At 38.2% G+C, this 19,781-nt stretch overlaps 1 protein-coding gene across 1 annotated transcript in view; it reads right to left on the bottom strand.

Annotated features, from left to right (window-relative positions):
* Nucleotides 1–384: 384 nt before the first annotated feature.
* clasp2 (cytoplasmic linker associated protein 2) overlaps nucleotides 385–19,781 on the bottom strand; it is a 48,128-nt gene continuing 28,731 nt past the window's right edge. The window contains 24 exon segments of the mRNA XM_058752754.1: nucleotides 385–1,515; nucleotides 1,627–1,743; nucleotides 3,190–3,396; nucleotides 3,500–3,628; nucleotides 3,734–3,927; nucleotides 4,025–4,226; nucleotides 4,647–4,797; nucleotides 4,919–5,025; nucleotides 5,857–6,000; nucleotides 6,147–6,290; nucleotides 9,009–9,087; nucleotides 9,179–9,342; nucleotides 12,227–12,290; nucleotides 12,406–12,650; nucleotides 12,800–12,823; nucleotides 13,766–13,872; nucleotides 14,370–14,432; nucleotides 15,532–15,639; nucleotides 16,354–16,395; nucleotides 16,627–16,776; nucleotides 16,779–16,793; nucleotides 18,437–18,463; nucleotides 19,016–19,120; nucleotides 19,733–19,753. Coding sequence (XP_058608737.1) covers nucleotides 1,426–1,515; nucleotides 1,627–1,743; nucleotides 3,190–3,396; nucleotides 3,500–3,628; nucleotides 3,734–3,927; nucleotides 4,025–4,226; nucleotides 4,647–4,797; nucleotides 4,919–5,025; nucleotides 5,857–6,000; nucleotides 6,147–6,290; nucleotides 9,009–9,087; nucleotides 9,179–9,342; nucleotides 12,227–12,290; nucleotides 12,406–12,650; nucleotides 12,800–12,823; nucleotides 13,766–13,872; nucleotides 14,370–14,432; nucleotides 15,532–15,639; nucleotides 16,354–16,395; nucleotides 16,627–16,776; nucleotides 16,779–16,793; nucleotides 18,437–18,463; nucleotides 19,016–19,120; nucleotides 19,733–19,753 — 2,699 coding nt within the window. The 3' untranslated portion in view covers nucleotides 385–1,425.

Genomic DNA, 19,781 nt, shown 5'->3' with positions numbered 1-19,781 from the left:
TCATCTGAAAGCTGAATAAATAAGCTTTCCACTGATGTTCCATTGACAATATTTGGCCCGAGATACAACTATTTGAAAATTAGATTCTGAGGGTGCAGAAAAAATTAAATATTGAGAAAATCGCTTTAAAGTTGTCCAAATGAAGTCCTTAGCAATGCATATTACTAATCAAAAATTAGGTTTTGATATATTTACGGTTGGAAATTTACAAAACAACTTCATGGAACATGATCTTAATATCCGAATTATTTTTTTGCATAAAATACAAATAATTTTGACCCATACAATGTATTGTTGGTTATTGCTACAAATATACCTGTGCTACTTAAGACTGGTTTTGTGGTCAAGGGTCACATTTAGAAAAATAACAAGGAGACATTTAGTTCATTACTGTACATTTTCTTTATTTTAATTTCATCGTTAGCACAGTTCTAGAAATGCAGTGGGAAGAAAGAGAACTTCCTCCCGGGGGAAAAAGACCGACACTACAGGAAAGAAGTGACAAGACAGTCGCGGCATTTAGATGAGTAAATACATTTCTACAAATTTCCCCATCAGAGAAGAATGACGCTATGCTACGTAAAAGAATCCACACGCCCTCAGGACATCACAAGATCTTCTTGAATAATCCTTTGTTATGGTATATATAGATACATATTGCCTATGTGGTGTGGTATTACATGTGGCCTTGCTGTGATGAGAATCTTGGGTGTGCGGGGCAACTGACGCGTGGCCCGTTAAGCCATGTACGCAACCAGATAAAAAGTTTCAGATTTATTCATGACATGCATAAAGCCAAGCAAAGTATGTCTTTTAATAGAGCAAGCTGGACCAACCGCTCACTGTTATGAACTGATACGACTGTTAATAATAATCGATAGTGAGTTAATGACACGTCGCTCAGACCAAGAAGTTTTGAACTTCATCTTAAAAATCTGAGTTTCTCAAAAGCTCTTTGATAAAAAGAAACAATTTCCATGTTGCACAAAATGACACCCACGACACCCCCCTCTTTCTGCTGGGTTTCCGCCCTCCCCGTCTGACACACACACACACACACACACACACACACACACACACACACACACACACACACACACGATCTTCTCACTGACAAGGCAACAAAACTACATCAGCAGTCCACCAACTGTGTCACAGATAGCGGTTTCTCGGACATGCACACGGAGTGATGGTGATCCTAGTTTGGAGGAAGAGTTTCAGTCTGACGCCGCTCCTCGACGCATATCCCACTGGAAGGTTTTGTGGGGCCGGAGGAGGGTGTCCAGCAGTGTAGGTGCATGCGGCTTTGTGTATCTGTAGGCAAGCGTGTGTAGGTGTTTGTTTGTGTATGCATGTGAGTTAAAAAGCCAGCTAGGGTCCCCCTGCACTAAGAGAGTGCTGTAGTTCTGAATGGTGGCGGCACGGCTACAGGCCCTGCCCTCCCAAATCTGAAGACTGGTCACTTCCACTGGAGCCGCTCTGAGCTCGCTTTATGTACAAATTCAACAGTTTCAGCTGGGAAAAGAGAGAGGATGTACATGTTATAGATGTTTTGAAATATAAAACCGAGAGACAATAAGAGTAAGGCGGAAAAGGGGTTGGATTTTACAAGAGGAAACGGCTCACCTTGCTGCCAGACAGCTGGCTGAGGTGTGGTTTCAAATCCTCTCCGATGACAGCATAGATGGCCACAAGGCAAAATACACACGCCTTTCGTACACTGCTCTCAGAGTTATCATAACCCTGCATAGGAGAGCAAAAGATCATCAAAACAAGCAGGGACCATCATAGCCAAGAGCTTATAACCTTACAAAGATGGTTAATATTAGGTTAAGTCAGTGTATTTTGTTTGTTCTTAAATATGTCCACTAGGGGGTGTCAACGGGGTTAAATAATGTACAAAGTCAACTATCCAAATTTGATAGTATGTTCTACAGCATCTAGAACAGATAATCTGTGTCCTGACATACCATTCAGCAGAAGAATGGAAAGTCATTAACTGGATCTTTATAACGCTGAAAATATTTAGCTAAATAATTAGGAATGGGAATAGTGAATAAATTAACAATTCCGGTTCAGAGTTCCTTAAAAATGTCTGATTTCTTAATGGTAAAGTACACTGATTTTAAAGAGTTAGTTCACCCAGAAATGACAATTCTGTCATGTCGTTCAAAACCTAAAATCTTTTTTTAACAGACCACAAAAGAAGGTTTTCTGTAGAATGTTGGCAACCAAACAGTTTTTGGTGACCACTGACTTCCACTGTGTCACTCAAAATGTATGTTCCACAGAGGAAAAGCAATAAATGATGACAGAATTTTGGGTGAATGATCCCTTTTAGTCTCACAGTTGAAAGCTGTGTTCAAATGACAAAAACGGACTCTATCACACTAAAAGGAAACATTAGTTGTGCTGTACTTTTTGATTCAGTAAAATGAACCAGTGCAAAAAATCATTTGTTCTGTAATCAAACACTGATTATGCTGTCTGTTTTACAAGGTAGCGCAGTAAGAACTGCAGGAAACTCAGTATTTTAGAACAATATTCCATCCGTAGCAACAAAAGAACACACACGCAAGAACCATTAATGAAATCATACATAATTAAATTCCAGTGTTTGGTTATTAGACACTGTTCTTGCTTCCCTACCCATATATGCACTAGCATTAAAAAGCTTGAGGTCGGTAAAATGTGTTAATAAAAAGTCTCTTATGCTCACCAAGGCTGCATTTATTAATCAAAAATAAAAACAAAACTGTAATATTGTGAAATACTACAATTTCAAATAACTGGTTTCTATTTTATTATATTTTAAAATGTAATTTATTCAGGTGATGGCAAAGCTGAATTTTCAGCATCATTACTCCAGTCTTGAGTCACATGATCATTTAGAATTCATTCCAATATGCTGATTTGCTGCTCGTGAAACATTTATTATTATTATTATTATTATTATGTGTTGAAAACAGTTGTCCCGCTTCATATTTAACCATGATTTTCAGGATTCTTTAATGAATAGAAAATGAAAAAGAACAGTATTTATTTGAAATAGAAATCTTTTGTAACATTACGATTGTCTTTAACTTTTGATCAATTAAATGCATCCTTGCTGAATAACAGTATTAATTTCTTCTTCAAAAATAAGCCTTAATGACCTCAAACCTAGTGTATATAAAATACAGTATTTACCTGAATGAGCCCAGGGACGATCTCAGGGAGCATTTGAATGAGACCCTCTTTGGGCAGCCGGTCAATGACTTTGGTGAGCATCTTGATGGCAGCTAGGTTGATGGGGTAATCAGCCGACTGGATGATGGGGCACAACACCTTAATACACTGATCAGGACTTATTGAGGTCGCCAACATAGACGCTGCCTCTTCTGCAGCCCGTACCACCTGATATAGAGGCAAAAGGACATTTTGTGTTTAGGTTTAGATTTGCGCCTCGGTCTGAGCTGTCGGTCTAACATGCTTCATGTGTGTGTTAAGGAGCCTGGACCTCTTTGTGTGGGTCTTTATGTGCTTCCAGGGTTTTCATAATTGTGAGTTCCGCATAGTTTTTAAAGCGCCACGGCTGCCGGTTTAGGATCTCCTTCAACACCCGCAGTGCTAATGCCCGAATTACATGCTGAGAGAGAAAAATAAAGATCAGCAAGTAAATAAGATGCATTTGGTTGTCCTCATGATTCAGATTAGAGTGCGTTTACAGCAGTGAGTGTGTGTTTGCATGCACCTCTCCATCCCCGAGCGTTTCTAGGAGCAGCAGGAGGATGGTTTTGAAGTGCTCGTCCCAAACATGCAGTTGCGTTTCTCTGATCAGCCGCATTAGCTCACACAGCGCGGCTTTCCTCTCTTCAACCCGCTCGCTGTGATTCGACAGCTCCTTCAGGAGCTCAGCAACCACCTCAGACTGGTCCACACCACTGTCTGTAACACCACCAGCAGAAAGGAAGTCAGACCCACACATGTGCTTACATGTACACACTTCACAAAGCAGCTACAAATAGCTATGGAAGTGGTTTACCATCGGTGAGGGACTCAGCATCTTGGTCTGCATCTTTCATACTTTTATTGAAAGGGGAGGAGGTGAAGGAGGAGTCAGAGTAGCTGACTGGCTGGTATTCCCTTGTTGGGCGGGGACTCGAGGAGAGGAGTGGCATAGTATTTAGCAGAGAGGTCTTGTTATCCAGCGCTGTCCGACCAGAGTCTGTGGGCTGATCACCACCCTGCACAGAGACACATCCACGCTATAATTCAACACAGTGTTACAGCCTTATTACACGGCTCTCTGAAATAATTCATTCTAATTGGTCAATCTCAATGGTGAAAATTCAAAAATCATTTTAATTTGTGCTTAACTTTATGAATGGTTTCCTATCTCTTTTACCAATTTTTTACCCCATTTCACCACTTTTTTTTTCTTTTTTTTAACCACATTCCACTATTCTAGCATGTTTATGAGTAATCCATGTAGAATTCGGTGTGGAATAAGATAATAATTAATATATTTAGAAATAGCTTTTATTTTGATATATTCAGTTTTCATTTTAAAGTTTTAGTAATTGTTATGCGTTTTTGTCATTTTTATTAGTTTTTTAAATTTCTATTTAGCTTTCATTTATTTTGTCAACACTTGTCTTTCTTACCTCTTCTCCACCATCTCCATCTCTTTTCCGCGGTGGCTCCGTCATGTCCTCTTGGCTGCGGACGCTAAAGTTCTGGATGGCCTGACTGACTCCTCTCAAGGAGCTGTAGATCTCCTCAGAGTTCATGTTCTCGGTATCGTAATCAAATGCACTGTGCACACACACAAAATGACAAAGGACATTAGTTATGGAGAATGCTGAGCAAACTCAAATTACAACATTTGTGAAATGAATGCATGTCCATGTTTGTAGTTTGTGACCCAGTGGTGTACCTTGGTGAAGGTGTGTTTTGTGATGTGTTGGTAGGGGACGTTAAAGGGCTCGACCAACTGGCTGGTGATCTTGGAGTGTGTCGGGTGAGAGGGCTTCCCATTGGAGCCTGCGAGAAAAAAATAATTTCTTAGGCTGATGATACAACGGGGCAACTTTAGTCAATGTTGCCATCAACGGGCAACCAGGTAAGACACAGTGCCCGCGACTGAACTAAATGATCCAGATAGATGGGAAAGTGCCCATGCAACATTGCTAAAAAACAAAAAACAAAACGTGTACTCAGTGTACAAAGACCTCTAGTGTTGAAAGAAAAGTGGTTTAGAAGTCACATCAACACGAATGTTCGGCACAAATATTTTGTCTGATTTTTGCATGTAATTTGTCTGTTCTGATCAATGCGGTACAAAGCAGATGGGATGAATGAAAATGCAAATTCACTGTCTGACAGTAGGTGGCGCTTATGGAAATACAGCGGTACACAAGGGCAGTGGTTTCATTTTCTGACACTGCCACAGAGACGAAAGGAATCAAGCAGTATTTACACATTTTCAAATAGCCATTCAGATTTTTGTTATTAGTCATGGTTCACACAGGTTCTGAATTTTTCCTGCTATTCAGTGTAAGTTAGCAAATCAGTTCAAATCAGTTTTGGAGCACCACCAAACTGCAGTTTGACAAAAAAATTTAAAGAACCACACCACTTCCCCCACCATTCCATATGATTACACAACAACAATAATAATAATAATAATAATAATAATAATAATAATAATAATAATAATAATAATAACAGTAGTAGTAGTATTTAAAAAAAAGTTACAGGACAGTATCACCTCTATCATATTTCTATCATATTTCACACTATTCTAGCATGTTTATGGCTGATCCATGTAGAATTCTGGGTGATTACAGTGCATATTAGTAACGTGTTTATCACCTGGGCTGTGTTGCCTGTGTTCCGTAGGTGGTTCTGCAACAATTTGGTGGCTCCATCCTGAAAGGTTTTAGGCAGTGCAGCTAGAAGCATTGTGAACTCTGGTGTGTTCAGCTGGAACAGCGAGATCAACACAGACTGTGCTGCCTACAAATGAAGAACATAATTAGACCCTCAAATCAATCAACACCATCAGAAGAGATCTAAAACATAATATAAATAAACACATTATAGTTCACATTATAAAGCTGAAAACACAGGAAATATAATTCATGTCATGTCTCATCTCATACCTTTCTGACGTCGGAGCTCTTGGGTTCGGTGGTCCATGTAATAATACGTGACACTGCCAGTCTGGTTTCACTCGAGTTGACAAAATCCTGTGGCTCCATTTGTAGTGTGAGTGTTTCTATGTACTTCAAAATGGCCACCTTCACCTGAAACATTATCCTCATGTTACAACTGTGCAACAAATTCAACTAAGACATATTATGTCATTCAACAGAAACATTCAAACTTCAAACATTTTACCTCAATCACAAACCCTCCTTCAATCAAACTTTGCCACAATCAGAATCAAAACACCATCACCGCTGCAGTCCATCAGTTACAAACAAGCACACAAAGTCACACGTTCACAGCTATTCTTAAATCCATGAAATGAAGCAAGACAGCAGGGGGAAGTTAGAGTGAACATGACAGGTGTGATTGGGTTCAGCACAGCGTTTCAAAGACAAAAAAGCTTGTGTCTCAAGAGTATGTGTGTTGCCAGCGGGTTGTGTCCTGCTCTCTTTCAGTGACGTCCCTCTCTCTCTCGAACATCATGCCTTCAATAAAACAACCTGCTTCTGTCAAGACTTGACTAATTAAAGGTAATAACTCGGCCCAGAAAAAGCACTTTTCCCCCACACGTTTTCTACGCTATTCAAAATTTTGGGGTCAGAAAGATTTTTTAAAAGAAGTCTCTTATGCTCACCAAGGCTGCTTTTATTTAATCAAAAATATTGTAAAAACAGTCAAATATTATTCCAATTTAAAACAGCCGTTTTCAGTTTGAACAGGTTTTAAAACGTATTTATTTTTGTGATAATAAAGCTGAATTTTCTGCAGTCATTACTCCAGTCTTCAGTGCCACATGATCCTTCAGAAATCATTCGAATATGCTGATTTGGTGCTCAAGAAACATTTCTTATTATCTCATTGTGATGTTGAAAACGGTTATGCTGCTTAATATTTTTTGTGGATACTGTGATATATTAAGGTTCTTTGATGAATATAAAGTTCAAAAGAACAGCATTTATTTTAAATAGAAATCTTTGTAACATTACATGTCTTTACTGTCACTTTTGATCAAATGAATGATCAATTTAATTTGAATTTAATCTTACTGACCCCAAACTTTTAAAAGGTAGTGTAGGGTTGACTAGATTGAAAAAAGCTGCACTTACTTGCCACTAAAGCATTATCAAAATAAACATGCATGCAATGGGCAGGGTTCTCAAGTTGTGAATTATGGGTTGAAATCTGCAGATGTATCTGTGAGTTTCTGTGGAAGAGGTAAACTGTCGGTTACTTTTGAAACTGGATTTGGCGGGATTTAAATTGAGCTAGCTCAGCTGAGGGATTCTAGTTGTGGGAGCTGCGCGTTACAGAATTGCTTCCCCTGAGTCTCACTGACCTGTACTGCTTGGTTCCACATTTGGATATTTTCCTGCAGTGTGCAAACATGCCGTCGCTTTCTGAGGGGAAGCAATTCTATAGCCCCGCCCCCGTACCAGCAACAGCGCCTTTTCCCCGGCTTCAGAGAGAGAGAGGGAGAGCACATCAATGAAGGGAAGCCCCAGACAGACACGCAGATAAAGGGAGGGAAAACTGGACAGGATGCGATATTAAGTAATACTGCTAAAAAAAGATGCTGAATGTGAGGCAGATGAAGGGGAGATGGTTTGGTTAGAGGGAAGTTGGGTCTTTGCGTGTGTGGACATGGAAAATGTGGTTATGGGATTGGTGTAGGAAAGTGTTTCCTAAGGAATTTTATTGTTGCAGCTGAAGACAACAACTAAAATGTTTTTCAAGATTTTTTTATGTTACAATACAATTTTAATTAAACTCTGAATATAAGATATGTAATTTATATATATATATATATATTTTTTTTTTTAATCAATACTGGCCTACACTGGATATTTAATTGTTCATGTTGATTTCCTTTCATTTTACATTTAGACTACCTTTGCTGTCATCTAAAATTGTAAATTCAGCAACCTACAGTGTTGTAATTTTGAACTAAAACTATTAAAAATCAGGTAATTAAAATAAAGCTGATAAAGCTGGTAATTAAAATAAACCTAAACGGAATTTTAAAAAAATGCCTTGGAATCTAACTGAAATAAATTAAGTTGAAGCACTGAAATAACTCAAATAAAAAAATATAAAAAAATTGAAGTACATAAAGAAAAACTAATAAATAAAATACATGACTGAAGATAAAAAATAAATGGCAATTTAAAATATTAATACAAAAATACTTAAAAACATTGTTCCCTTGCCAACTAAATTGAAACCAAGTTAGCTTAAGCATTAAGTTAGTTTAAGCATTAAAACTAAAACTGAAATAAAAAATAAGATGACGCTATATAAAAATATATAAAAATGACAAAAAAACAAATCTGAGGAAATATAAAAATAAAAGCCAATTCAAAATATTAATAAATACTATAATACTATATAAATAATGAAAAAATACACAGGCACCCTTCAAAAAAAAAATATATATATATTTTGTATTGTAAAATGGTATCAATTGAACTATTCATTCACAAATTTGAAAACGCATTAGCAATGCAACAACTAAAACAGTGGCTCTTCAGATTCAGCTGAGGTGCAGGAAACACTGAAGTAGAGGTTGGAGATTCTTATGCAAGGCAAAGTCCTTGTGGCTTGCATGAGATTTTATGGAGGGATAACAACAACCTGAGTACACTGAACCAGTGCAAGACATCCTGTAGAAAATCAACAAGCACTTAAGCCAAGACCTGGCAGCAGCAATCCATGTTACTTTACATTCTCTGATACCAGCATTTTGCACGACACTATCAAGCCTAGTCGCTCATCCACACAGTGTGAGAAGATAAAGTCTCCAAAAAAGCACTTACCTTTAAGTTGGGTGTCTGTGTTTGGTCAACTGTGAATCTCATTAGAATAGTGAACTGTAGATCATTCGGGAAAGATTCTCTGAAGAAAAACACAAGAAATTAATAAACTATTCTCCAGCACCGAAATCTGTATGGCAGAAATAATGGCTTCCAGTTTTTCCATAACATACCTTGTGACGTCTAGGGCTTTCTGCACTTTGGCTTGTACTGAGCCGAGCAGATCCGCTCCCATTTTCTTCAGCAGTTGTGTTAGTAACACAAAGAGCCAGTCCTGAAGATCCTCCTTATGAACCGCAATGAAGTCCACCAGTGTTTCCAAAAACATGCTGAACACCTGTACAAACACCGTCCATCAGCAAAACAGACATCAGAAATATAGAACAGCAGTTAATTCAATAAAAATAAATTAACGAAAACACATGACCGCAAATAATCAGTTTTGATTCAAGCACTCATCTCACTCAGTCAGAGGACATTTGTTGTAGATTTGTTAGAGTTAATGGTGCAAATGTTTTCGTCTCCCAGTAGGAAAATGTCTAAGCAGTGCCAATGCCATCACCCAAAACTGTGATATGCAAGATATAAAAACTTGATATAAATTCTGATTTGACTTCAACTGAACAGTATCGGTTAGTAAAGAAACCCCTCTTTTCATAAAAAAAAAAAGTCAAGTCAATCGGAACAGCACAAATGATACACTGTCATCATGATGGCCTCTATATAATTAATAGTGATGTCAGGAAGTAATATAAAATATTGAAAGTAAGCAGAAATCAATTGGTTAACAATATTTGGTAAATCAAAGTTTTTCCAAATGGCACACTATGATTCAGCCTGCAGTTCATTTAGTTTGATAAAGGCACTACTTAGTTATTTACCTACTTGGGTATTTCAGAAGATTTGCCCCTTTAATAACAAATACAATACTGCATGCTAATTGTTACATTACAACCAATATTGTGAAAGATCAAACATCCAAACTACTGATGTTTACAATAAAGACACTTTTTTTTTTTTTTTAGATATTCTTGATTAGTTAACAGCAAAGCCACAGATTAATAGCAGGATCAAAAACATCTTTGTCATCTGTTAGGTGTCACATTTTCATCATCCTATTATGTTACTGATTAGTACATTAGTAAAGTGGATTGCACTGTTAATGCTCAGTCCCAAACACAGCCAAAAACTGAATAAATGCTTTCCAACTATTTATTAGAGAAGCATCTCACAGTTTATGGATACTGGCATTGCATAAAAACAAACAAGCAGTCCAAAAAAAACAAAAAACAAACAAACAAACAAAAAAAAAAAACATTGGCACGAATTGAACCACACTTACTCTCTACAGTTCCACCACAGGGTAAGGCATGAAAAGAAAAACACACACACTGGTGAATGTCCGTAAAAAGATATAAAAGATAAATGCTAACCATTTGCAGAACCATTTTGGGAACAACAAAAATAAAAATACATTAAAATTAAGTTTAACATTTAAACATGTTATGATACTGTATTAAAAGGTTAATTCATCCTAAAATGAAAATTCCGTCATCACCTACTATATATTATCATATTATCATTATTATATATATTAGGAGGTTCCAGTGATCATGTCTCTTCAGAAGACCTGGATTAAACCACTCAAGTCTGTATTCTGTACACCGAAGAAAAAAAAAAGAAAAGTTGTGCAAACTTAAAAGTTTAAGGCAACCAGCTTCAGCAGATTTTTGATTTCTCTCAACTTATTTTTGTAGGAGATTTTTGAGTTCTCTCAACTTTTAAGTTTTAAAACAAGTTGAGAAAACTCAAAAATCTGCTAAAACTGGTTGCCTTAAACGTTTAAGTTCTCTCAACTTTTGATTTTTTACAGCACTGTAAAAAAAATAAAAAAAATAAAAAGTTGCGCAAACTTAAGTTTAAGGCAACCAGCTTCAGCAGATTTGAGTTCTCAACTTCTTTTAAGTATATACAACAAATTTCCTAAAAAATAAGTTGAGAGAAATCAAAAATCTGCTGAAGCTGGTTGCCTTAAACTTAAGTTTGCGCAACTTTTTATTTTTTATTTTTTTATACAGTGTATGCATTTGGAACAACATGAGGGTAAGTAAATTAAGACAGAATTTCCATTTTCGGGTGAACTAATCCTTTAAGGAAATAGTTCAAACACTAGAAATGAAAAATAAGGCACCCTTTTGAAACAAGACTACTATATACTAATAAAAAAAGGGGGGGGGAGATATGGTATGAAATCCATAGGCTTATCTTGCGATTTTAAATATCTACACTTTTAGTTATCCACATACAAGGATCCAGTGTTTACCATACCCCTGAAGAAAAACTTGGGTGGCTGTAGAATGCGATTGTGTTGGACAGGAGTGTGAGAATGACTTCTGTACCTTAAAAGAGGCAGAACTGATACCGGATTCTGCCGTGCCGAAGCCTCTGGGATCACGCTGCAAATCAGAAAGAGGGGCGGGCCATGAGCCATGAGCCCAGTAATCAAAGATGAATGGGGCGGAGCTACGGCCTACCCGACAAGATACAGAATGCCAGAAGGACGTTCCAGAAGAGAGAGAGACACCTCAAACGCGGGTTAGTCTGTGTGCGTGTAGGACTGGGCTGTCAATTCAACCAATAGTTTATGAGTACAATTTTTAAGAATGATTTAAATTTATATAGAAAAGACACTTGAAACATCAGCGCTTATACTGAAATCCTACAAGGCTATATTGAACTTTTAAGCATTCTCATTTTCTCATGTTCTTCTTAATGGTCAGAGATTTGCATGAAATTTTTTTCGGGAATTGTGACAGTCCCAGTATGTGTATGCATGAGTGCAAGCAAGAAAGGAAGGAAAGCTACAGAGGAAGTTTGGACGTCGGGCGTTACAGTGGTTTAAAAAAGCGAGCTGTCTGAAATCAGAAATCCACTCAAAACAAACCATGCGATTAGCCACGGTCTTCAACCCCAGAGTTAGTGTGCACTGCACATGCCTGAGAGTGTGGATCTGTGTGTTTGTGGCAAGAATACGGGCTGTGGGTGAGGCAGAATCCGATACAGTCAAGCGGTTTTGTGTGATGCAGGAGTTCATGCTGGTGTATGTCTTGCAGAAGTGTGTGCGCATGTGTGTGTGTGTGTGTGTGTGTGTGTGTGTGTGTGTGTGTGTGTGTGTGTAGTATAAATGTGTTCTGGAGCTTGAAAACGGCAAACGAAGGTACCTTGCTGTGTGGGTCTGCAAACATCCTCGTGAAAATTTCACACAACCTCTTCAGCTCAACACGGCTGAAACAGGTAGAAAGAATAAATTAAACACTTTTACTGAACATGAATCAGCCAATTTAATAAAGCTGGAATATGAAAAACAATCATATTCTTATTTTGAGTTTGAATGGGTTACCTGAGAGTTCGTTGGTTTTTTAACAACGCCTGCAATCCCATCAGCCCCTCTTTTCTCTCAGACCAATTGGCAGAGGCACAGCGATTGAGCACTTCTGCCACATCCTCAGTCTGCCGCATATACGTTGGAATGCTACCATTCCGGGAGCTGTACGAACGCTCTGAACACGCGCTGGAGGCGTCGCTATTTGCATCATCATCCGAGTACATCCCATAGGTGTCATACCGCCGCCGAGCTGGTTTCTTCTGCTTAGAAAAACATAAAATGACATCCAAATTAGCATTTTAGGTATAAAGTCAACACTGAGACAACTTAAAAAAAAGAAAGATTGAAAATTTAAAAATTTAACGTCATCTTAATGCAGAGAGACAGACAGGAAGCCAGACAGACTAACCTTGCCCCGCATATCTCCTAATAGCTGGCAGCATTGATAAAGCCAAAGGTTAAAGCATGAATTAAAGACAGACATTTAGCACATAATACACTGGTTAGGTTAATTTTGTGAGTACAGTTTTTTCCTATAAGTTTGCATACCCTTGCAAAATCTGCAAGATGTTTATAGCTTAAAAAAAAAAAAAAAAACTGGTATGCACACTTTTTACATCCTTACATAATATTAAATCCCAATCCCATATAAATATAGTGATGTCAAAAGTGGAATATCCATACCAGCTGTTTTTTTTATACACAAAATTATGGGATCAGTGGGATTTTTTTAATCTTTTATACTTCTTAATAGTATTTAATATTAATAACTTACTAGTCTTTAATAGTATTCTTATTCTCACCAAGGCTGAATTTATCTGATCACAAATACAGTAAAAACAGTGCTAATGTGAAAAATTATTACAGTTTAAAATAATCATTTTCTATTTTAATATATTTTTAAATAATGTATTTGATATGAATTTTCAGCAGCCATTAATGTAAACTTCAGTGACATAATCCTTCAGAATTCCTTCTAACATGCTGATTTGCTGCTCAAACATTTATTATTATCAGTTTAAAACTGTTGTGGTGCTTAATGTTTTTGTGGAAACCATGAGACATTTTTTGTATTATTATTTGAAATAGAAATGTTGTGCAACAACATAAGTCTTTACAGTCACTTCTGACCAATTTGATTAATCCCTGCTGAATAAAAGTAATTATTTCTTTCAAAACAAAACAAAAAAAAAAACTTGCTGACCTTAAACATCTGAAAAGGTGTATAAACATAAATAAAGCAAATGTTTTCTAATTTTAAAACTGCTAAACATCAGATTCTGGGTATGTAATTGTCTGATAAAAGAGGGTATGTAAACTTGTGTGTCAGTAGGGTGTAAGCAGAGTTCTCGTATGTGTCTGTATTTGTTTTTACCAGAGCATCAGCCAGCGCTTCCTCCACATCCGATCCTGTGTTCAGCACTCTCATGGCACTAACTGAGGATGAGAGACGACTGGACTGAGACATACCCAACCCAGAACCTACAACACACATCACACATTTTACACATCCATGCACGAATACTTTTCCAAACAAAAAACTGCATGCAGTGATCTTATCAATACTGAGAAATCTATTAAAACATAATTCACCAATAATATGGATATTGACACTAGAAAACCAGAAACAAATGATTATCACTGAAAACACTAATGAAAATTAACCACAAATGCCCATACAACAACAACAACAACAACATCAAAAACAAGTACACACACAAAAAAAAACTTGGGTTAAATTCAGGAAAAAAATGATAGGTAATTGTGAAGGATGTTCCACACGAATCTACTTGAATATGGTTGTTATCAATGTAATGGGAGGAACAGCTGTTATGAACACTAAACTTAAAGCATGCTGGTCTGATGGAGGTTAAACTGAAAGAAGCAGAAGAATGAGATGAAAAACTACAATTAAAAAACTGACAGTGACTTAAAAAAAAAATTGAAAGAGTCCTGTGCAGGCTGGGGTGACGGTTCACCTGCTGCCCCGAAGGCATCTGGGGCATGAAGAGCACCAGTTGAGCGAGAATAATGCCGGGATGCTGCAACACACACACAAGAATGCAAACAAGCACACACACGCGTAAATAACCAGGCCAGTGTTAGAGCTCACCAGAGAAACTCCCAATTAGCAGTAATGTGAGAATGTGCCATCACCAACCACACATGCCCCGCTGTGACACACATTTCACACACTTCAAGTGTCAACGCTCAAGGGTATTAGTCCAGTTCTGCTTGTGTTCTGCACAACACCAGGAATATTTTCACACTTGGGCACCCCTCAAAAAAAGTTCTTCTGAATTACCCAACTTCAAAAATACTCTCGATCTTAAATTTTATTATCCTCATTCCACTTTGAAGTTCGTGCCTCTCAAAGCAAACTTGAATGAAAATGTTGATTATTTCTCAAAAAGAAAAAAGAAAAATGTGTTGCACTTTTTTGGCACACTGAGGGCTCCAGGCTTAATTTAATAAAATACTTATAAGGCGGCTTTTGCACATTATGTACATATATACAGTCATCAAGGAATGGCATTCACAAACAATTTTTCTTCCTTCCAGAAATGACATTTCTGTGCAAAACAGGATATTGAACAAGACAAAAAAAAAAAAAAAAAAAAATGTAGGGTAGATACTGATGAGTAATGTGTATTAAGAAAACTGACGACTATTAGGGTTATTCCTAATATTTCCTGTCTATGGTTTTACATAATTTTTCTCTGGTGTGCTGTATTTAAGGACCTCAGATGAAGCTTGTGTCAGCATCCATTAGCAATGTTTACTATGTAAGATGACGCAAAAAAAAAAAAAAAAAAAGGCCAGGAGAAAACTGCCTCCTGACTAAGCTGAACCATGTGTGGGATTTTCAACCTCAAAAATATTTGTAATTCAATGTGAATGTGCTTGCAGTGCTGTGCATCACTGTACAAACATTCCTGTTTGGTAGCTGCAAAAATGCTGAAGCAAACTGAGTCGAGCAAAGAGCAAAATGCGCAAAAACTTGACTTCCAGTTTCAAATGAAGTGAGCGAAGACGCGTATAATTTTTCAGCATGGCATGATTTTGTCTAATCATTTTGGGCCCCTGCTGAATTGAAGCTGATTGGTCCTGATAGATGAAATGGTTGCCGTGGTTACTCACCGAGCGGCGTGAAGGAGCGCACAGGGCTGGTGTCTCTGCTGCTCTCTCGGCTGGCCTCACGACTGCAGCCCTGACTCACACTAGGCCGTGGTATACGACTACCCCTCGCTGACCCACCCCCAAGAAAACATATCAAGACAAGAGCAGAGAGAAAAAACAGATAAAGAAGAACAGAGACATTGAAAGGTATAACAGACAGGCAAGGTAGGAGCAACAGAGAAAGAAAAGCTGTAACAATTGCATAAAGTTTTTCTAAGCACTGAAACTACAATAGAGTTATTAACTTTTTGAGGAAAAAAGGGCCCAATACAGAGCCCCGAGGAGCCTCACAGAAAAAGGAAGACAAACAACAAAACATTGACATCTGTTCTAATTTCTAGAGTCCATGCACAAATTCCACATTAAAGGAATTGATAAGAAAAGAGCAGACATTTAGTGACAGGGGAAGAACAATTAGAAGGTTAAGAATTACAGGGTCAATGCTAATAAATGGGAGGTGGAAGGTCAGAATCTTTGCTTTTATTTCCTGTGTCTTAAGCAATGTTCAACGTTCATCTGCATTCATGAGATGGACTTCATTCATTCACTTTGCAAAAAGCAGCACCAAGCTGTGGGGTTTAACATCACAGCAGACAAGGGAAGACCCAGCAGGTTAATATGACGGCATGTTCTGCTTTCCCAAAGCAGCATGTTACACGCAACAGCACAACCTCCAGCATGAAACACCATTAGGATGACAGCCCCAGCTCAGACAGGCAGATGGATTATCATTATGGGATGACTGGCGAAGATCAAGGAAAAAAAAAAAAAACACCAACATACCTCCTTTTGATCCATTGTAGATGTGGCTGATGTTTGAAGGAGCTTTGATTGAAAGAAAATATTTAAGTTTTGGTAAGAATATTATCGCCTGTTTATGTGAAGGCCTACTGAAGTCTCACAGCCAATGTGCAATTGCAACACTTTTGCAACTTATGCCCCAACAGATTCAATGGACACTCATTGATAAAAAAAAAGTATTTTATTCATCAGAGAAAAAAACATAACTGAGGAGATCATCAAGATAAAAGACCACAGATAGAAGCCAGTGCTTACCAACAGAGAGGCGCGTGGGGCTGGAGTCTCGACTGCAGCCTTGACTGCGTGGGATCCGGCTGCGACGGTGGGAGCCCGGAGCTGCGCTCACACGCTGAGCTCCTGTACTGAGTGTGCTCAGAGCTGTGCTGGTCAAAACCCGGCCTGGGAACCTGAGCGAGAACCCGCTGTAAATATACAGAAAACAAATGCAAGTTTTGTGAGCCTGAAAAACCATTGAAAATGTACATCTTCCTACCGATAAATGCTTTTATATGCACACATTAACACAAACAACATTAAATAAATTAAAAAAAAAAAAAAATATATATATATATATATAACAAATAACACAAAATACAGACTGTCCACTAACGCCAAACATAAACGTCACCAATGAACTAATCATCATAGCTATGCTGACATTTGCTGTTTATCCAGACAGTCATAATTTACATTACAATAACAATCACTGACATAGATTACAGTTTGACATAGAAGTGCTAGTGCTGTGATTCTGATTGTGTCCGAGACAAAAAGGGAAGAATGAGGTTTCCCTAGCGAACAAGTGAAAATGTTTCTATGACTACAAACTCTACACAAACACAAATGAACATGCTCACACTGCACTGACACACCAGTTCCCTACTCAGTGACATGAAGTAGGTGTGGGCGATATGACCAAAATCTTGTGTCATGGTAATAATACACTCCTCACAATAATTATTTTTGCTGAAAATTCAAGCAAATACATTTTAAATCGTAACACAATTATCTATTTTTTTGGCTAATTTAGTGGCTTAAATGCTTTCAATGTGAAAGGAACATCTTACTTTATTGCCTTGAAAGATGCAAGTACCGAAAGAGCTTCATTACATAACACCGAAGTTTTTAAAATTGCGCCACATATATACAGGAATCGTGTAGCATAGTACATAGTAGAAGCAGAATCTATTAAACAATTAATATATACCGTCATACCGCCCAGCATTAAAGTGAGGTTTAACAAATTATTCACAGGTTTGAAGAGAGAGAAAAAAAATAATTAAAAAAAAATAAAAAACACCATCCAAAGTGATCCAAGCAACACACCCTCCATGCAGTGAAGAAAGTGGGGGCTGATGGGAAAACCCATGTTTCCCCCCCCCCCCATGAACCAGGACAAGGGAAGACGTAAGACTAGAGGTTGGAGGCCCACAGGATGGGAGTGACTGGACTAAGTGAATGAGTGACAGGTGAAATATGTTGAAAATCTTACCACCAACAGGGGTAGCAGACTGTGATCCTGAGCCAATGAGAGGGGAGGATTAGGGAGCGGGGCGGGTCCAAGAGACCCATTGGGTGGGAGGAGGAACAGCATATTAAACGAATACAAATGCATTATGGGGAAAAACATGCAGTCAATGTGTTGTTTTGACACACCGTACAAATGAATAAAACCATCAGCCTGCAAATGAAAACATCAGTATGAGACGCGCACATAGATTCAAAAAGCCCTGCAACAGCATTGCAACTGACGTGACTCCACAACATCACCATGAAGGCACACAAAAGATGAAAAACGTCATGGTTGTGTTTGCCGCTGCTTTAGTTCCATCAATACTCTCATTATGTTTCAGCAGCCCAGGCTGCCCATTCACCGCTAAACTGATGTGTCTGAGAGTTTGTTTCTACACGCCTGCAGGCAGAAATGGACTGATACCGTCACACCCAAGTGAAGACCACACAGCATGCAGGCCACTCAAGACATAAAACGCTTGCTCGCTCACAAACGCTCTCACACACGTTTGCATGAACTAAACACACTCGCCCACATGTCAGACGAGGGTACCTGGCGTGCAATCAGAATCGTCGGAACCTAGAGGCACAGAAACAGTTGGAGGAGCTGTGGGTTACATCCTTAGAGCAGGATGACTCCTGATAATCTTTTACGTACACACACACACACACATGCAGTTGACAATGTGTGTTAGAGCACATGGTGTGAAGACTGTTTCACTGTACGCTTGCCATGTGTAGAAAAATAGCATTGAGTCTTTTTCCTAAAAAAATTAATACTTTTATTTAATCAAGGGTGCATTAAATTGATATAAAAATATTTATATTGTTACAAAAGATTTCCATTTCAAATAAATGTAGAAATGCATAATAGGAATGCATATTAGGAATAACTTTGTATAAAATTTGTGTATGGATCATTTCTTGGAGTTTGCAGTCAATACAATGCACTTACAGACATTTACAGACTATTAAATTTACATGAGTGTGGCGTTATGTTAATATAGTGTGTTTATGGTGTGGTACATGAGCAAAACGTGTAAGGAATAGTATATAATATTTATGTAGAATACTTGTGCTTCTTCACTGCATACGTAGAATGAGTATGAACACACTGTGTGTAGGTACTTACGTTGTGACTGAGACACCATCTTTGATCTGGTCCGGCCTCTCGAGTCCACCTGACTGCTGCCCACACTAGATGCCGTTGATAAAGTCTGCTTAGTCCGTAGTCGCCCTGGAGAGAAACAAACATGCTTTAATACCTCAAGTCAATCATAAAGACACCAACAAATTACTAATGAGAGATTTCCAGAGTGTCTCGCTGGCCCTCCAAAACCACCCACTTGGGCCAGTCCTGTGATTGAGGGAATGTATTAATGATTGAGTTAAAGGAAAGAAGACAGGAGAGAATGGACAGAGTGTAAGGAGAGCATCAGATCAGTGAGGGTGATTTTTAATGAAGCAATTCAACTTGGCACAACCACAAGCTGAAAGGCTGAAGATGAGTCATATTCTTGCTATACCACACGCCACCAGCAGACAGCAGCAGCGCTACATCACACACAATGAGCTCCACCCACTATGTGAGAGGATCAGGTTCCCTATTATGCCTACAAAGCACTGAAAAACTACAACGAAAAGCAAACAACTTTCCAACCAGCAAAATTCAATATAGATCAGAGACACATATATAAATCTTCCCCAAAATCCTGATCAACAATTCAAAGACAAACAGTAGGAAAGCGTGAGTTTCATGAGCAGAGAGGAAGGCCGATAGAAAGGGGGAGAGGGCAAGTAAGGAAAGGGGAAGATGAAGAATGGATGAGTAAACGGCAGATGATCTTACCATCCTTATCAGAGGCATCATCTTAAGCCAAAGAAGAGAGAGAGGAGCA

This window comes from Onychostoma macrolepis, chromosome 19 (genome assembly GCF_012432095.1).
Source record: "Onychostoma macrolepis isolate SWU-2019 chromosome 19, ASM1243209v1, whole genome shotgun sequence".
In the NCBI taxonomy this organism is placed as follows: Eukaryota; Metazoa; Chordata; class Actinopteri; order Cypriniformes; family Cyprinidae; genus Onychostoma; species Onychostoma macrolepis.
Note: the sequence above shows the minus strand (reverse complement) of the source record. Positions and strands in the feature narration are given on the sequence as shown.